A 4,150-nucleotide genomic window follows, 5' to 3' on the forward strand; every position below is an offset into this window, starting at 1 on the left:
CTTCAGTACCTGGGAGAGAAAGAAGAGAGACAAGGAAGCCGCACAGACACTCAGGGTCACCTCCTGAGTTGACACAGGACCCCCACCCCAGCCGTCAGCAACATCAGGACACCTGTGGTGGCCCTCGTGGCTGCAGTCAGAGTGGCAGGTTGAGGCCTGGAACGCTGCTCTCCTCCCGGGCCCTGGATGGAACCCAGACCCGCACACCTAGGCCCACACTCTACCCTGAGCCCCAGTCCCAGCCCTTCCTAATTCTTATTTTTGAGACTGGGTCTAAGTTTCCCAGTTGGCCTCAAACTTGTGATCCTCCTGCCTCAGGCTCCAGAGTCACTGGGATCACAGGTGCGCCACCATGCCTGGCTGTTGGTATCATTCATAATCCCTTAGGCAGGGCCTGTTTATGGCTCAGTGGTAGAGCAAGGGAGGGGCCCTGGGTTCCATCCCCAGCACCACCACCAGTACATGCATGCACTTAGTGCGCATGGGCACGCGCACACACACACACACACACACACACACACACACACAGGTTAATTATTAGATCTCAGGCTCCAAGTCCCATAGATCCAAGTTCAAATCTGACACTTTATCAGCTAACCTTGGACAAGGGTCATAGCCTGCTTCAACCCCAGCTTCTCAATGGCTCAGCAGAAGCTCGCTGCTGGTCTCGGGGTGGGTGGAGGACATGAGCTCCTGAGCACAGAACTGGGGACATCAACACTGAGCAACCACAAACTGAGCAAAGAAATCCAAATGTCTCAACTTGGAAGTGTACAAGCCTGGGAGGGGCACTAAGCAGCTACGATTATGTCCTGGCACCAGAGTAGGGTGCATTAGGGACAACAGCAGTTGGAGGGATCACGGAGGAAGAGAGCGACGCTCCCCTAGAGCACCAGCAGGAGGGGAGCATGGGGTCCTTTATGCCTGTGGGGTGGAGACCTCCATCAGAGGTCTGGGGAAAATGGCTGGCACAAAGGACATCAGGAGTACCTACTCTAACTGAGGATATGTGCCCAGAATTTACTGCCAGCTGCAAGAAGGGGAGTCACCAAGAGCAGGGGATCTCAGGACTGGGTTGTCCCAGGCCATCAGGGGGCACCTCTGCCACCAGCAGCAACCTGAATGTGGGGTGGTTTCCCAGGAGCAGGGCGGGTGTGCGAGTGGCCGCCGGGGACACCCTGGGCTAGATGCCGGGGCTCAGGGTGTTGGGGAGGTGAAGCCGGCTCGGCCAGTCTGACCGGAAACACAAGCTCAAGTTGGTGATGGGAGGCAGCGGGTGGCTCACAGCCTGGCCTCCCAGCTTCGGGGCAGGGCTGGCTGAGTCAGAGGGGAACTGCTGAGAGGAGGGCCAGTGTGTCCCTCGCCCCCAGGGAGGTCTTGAAGGGTGTGTCCAAGGAGAAGGAAGGAGGCGAGAGCAGGGGCCTGAAGCCATAATGCCTTCCTCACCCATTACACGGCTCTCATCAAGCTGGGCGCAGCCTTTCATCCCAGCGACTCAGGAGGCTGAGGCAGGAGGATCACAAGTTGGAGGCCGGCCTGGGCAACTTAGCGAGAACTTGTCTCAAAATAAAATTAGAAGGGCTGGGGATATGCGCAGTGGTCAAGCGCCCCTGGGTTCAATCCCCAGCACCAAATAAATAAGAAACTTTCATGTAACACAGGAGTCTTCAGAAATGCTATTTATTTGCCTGTCTTGGTTTAACGAAGAAAGGAGAGCGGTGCCCCGCACGGTGGCCCACGCCTGTCATCCAAGCGGCTCGGGAGGCCCAGGCAGGAGGATCATGAGTTCAAAACCAGACTCGGCAATTTATCAACGCCCTAGGCAACTTAGGGAGACCCTATCTCTAAATAAAATACCAAAAAGGGCTGGGATGTGGCTCAGTGGTTAAGGGCCCCTGGGTTCAATCCCCGGTACCAAAAAAAAAAAGAGACAGTGGGGTACCAATGTGATCAGACATTGGGGAGCAGCGCGAGGGGTCCAGACTCTCCTCTGGCATGAAGTTGCGGCACGCCTTCCTCCAGGATATGGGGCCGGCCTCTGCAATGCGGGCCTCCCGAGGAGAACGGGCTGTTTCTCCATCGCGGTAGCTGCTGGTGGAGCCCGGGCCCCAGGTTCTCCGCCTCTGAGCTACGCCCAGCCCCGGAGAGGGGAGGAGGAGGAGCGATCATTCTGGGTTTCCTGGCTGGCTTTGGGGGAGAGGAGTTCCGGTTCCTAGGACCCGCCCCGGGGGCAGGACGACATACAGGCTGGGCGTGGTGGCCCATGCCTGTAATTCCAGGGACCGTGGTGGCCCAGGGCTAGAGCGCCCCTGGGTGCAATTTCCATTCTAGGGGTGGGGGCAGAGGCAGCAGGGCAGGAGAGAGTAGGAGAGACCTTGCTCTGAGCCCTCCCGTGGGCAGCAGGGCCAAGAAGTGCCATACTGAGTCCCAACGCGACGGGACACTCGGACCGTCAGGCTGTTCGCAAACGCAGAAGTGCGTAGAACGAGGGCCGGGGACCGCGTCCCCTCCCCCACCCCAGCCGGCGTGCCCCAGCCCGAGGTTGAGGCCGGGTGTGGCTCGGGCAGAGCGCTAGCCCAGCGCAGAGAGGCCCCGGGTTCCCTCCCCAGCACCAAAAGAAAAGAAAAAAGATTCGGGGCCAAAGGGAGCCTCAGGGTGTCCTTCTGAACTGGCTCGGTGGCCACCCCTCCAAAGGGAATGCCTCCTCCCCAGCATGACAGCACTTTCGAAAATTCCAGGAGCTGTTTATAAGGCAGCGTCTGCAGAGATCCGGCGGGCACCCGGGGGACCCCGGGAATGTTGCGCGGCCTCTCCCCGCAGCCCCCGGGGACGGCCCAGGAGCTGCATCTCCACCCCGGGCTCCCTTGGGTCTGAGAGCTGCCGCCGGCAGGGACCCGCGGTGGGGATTTGCGGGCTCACTTCGGCCTTTCCGGGGTGAGATACCAAAGCCAGGATCATTCTGGAAGGCCAGGACGTCCAGACAGGGCCCGGCGAGGAGAGGGGCTCGGTGGGCTGGTCGGCGGCTGGGCTGAAGGCCCCGCCTCGCTGGCCTCCGACACGCCCCCCCGGGGTCCTCCACACAGGCCCTCCCCGCCCTGGCTCTAAAGGGCGAAGCAGTGAGCCAGTCCACGTCCCGCGTGCTCGGCCTGGGCTGGGCGGGTCCCAGACACCCGCGAGGGAGGGGTGGGGCAGGAGGGGGCTGCCTGTTGATTTTCTTTTTTTCTTTTGCAGCCCTGGGGGGAAGCCCAGGGCCTCACCCGTACTGGGCAAAAGTTCTACCACGGAGCCGCACCCCCAGCAAGGGCAGTTTGGTGTTTCTCAGTAAATAATGATCATTCTCAACAAACAGACAACTTTATCTTCATCAAGCCCCAGGGCTGAGCAGGCACAAATTGGCCCCTGGGGAAGTTTTCACTCTGTGGAAGGGAGAGAAAAAATACAAAGTCACCCAACAATGAACCTAAGAAAGCTGGTGAGTGGAAGAAAGAGAAAAGGCAAGGAGGGGGCGGGATGGAGGGGCAGAGGGCTTGCTGGACTTGAAGAGAGCCGGGCAGCCCTCCCCACCCTGAGCACTTTCCTTATCTGAGGATCAGAGATAGGACTGGAGCAAAAGTCCACAGACCAGGACAAAGGTCCCTAACTCCCTCCCCACCCTCAAAGGCAGCAGAAGAAGAGAAACAAAGACCTCTTCTTTACTAATGTGTGGCACTGCACACAGTGCTTAATCACATTGTGGCTCAGTTTCCTCATCTGTGAAATGGGGCTGATGTTAGTGCCACACACCTGTGACCCCAGGAGCTCAGGAGGCTGAGGCAGGAGGATCAGGAGTTCAAAGCCAGCCTGGACAACTTAGTGAGGCTCTGTCTCTTAAGTAAAAAGAGCTGGGGCTGGAGCTCAGGGTTAAAGCAGTAACAAAAGAAAAGTCTCTTCTGAGTGTAAGGAGATGTGTCTGTCCGTCAGTCACTAATGACAGGTCCCCAAGGTAGAGGACAAGATATGAGGGTCCTCCTGAGGACCAGGAACTCTTCTGAGAGCACTTCTCAGACTGGCTTTGTAAACAGGGGACACAGCAGCCAATTCCCTGTGTGTCTCCCCAGTACACCAAGGACAGCAAACTATGGCCAAGGTTCCTGGCCTACCCTGGCCCCTT

General features: G+C 58.5%; 1 protein-coding gene across 1 annotated transcript in view; it reads right to left on the reverse strand.

Moving 5' to 3' along the window:
* The window catches only part of LOC124968083 (uncharacterized), a 15,548-nt gene extending 12,590 nt beyond the window's left edge, over positions 1 to 2,958 (reverse strand). Inside the window, exons 1-2 of the mRNA XM_047530448.1 lie at positions 2,781 to 2,958; positions 1,943 to 2,128 (exon numbers count right to left, since the gene is read on the reverse strand). Coding sequence (XP_047386404.1) covers positions 1,943 to 2,128; positions 2,781 to 2,958 — 364 coding nt within the window. The remainder of the gene's footprint in view (positions 1 to 1,942; positions 2,129 to 2,780) is intronic.
* Positions 2,959 to 4,150: the final 1,192 nt, after the last annotated feature.

Source organism: Sciurus carolinensis, chromosome 17 (genome assembly GCF_902686445.1).
Source record: "Sciurus carolinensis chromosome 17, mSciCar1.2, whole genome shotgun sequence".
In the NCBI taxonomy this organism is placed as follows: domain Eukaryota; kingdom Metazoa; phylum Chordata; class Mammalia; order Rodentia; family Sciuridae; genus Sciurus; species Sciurus carolinensis.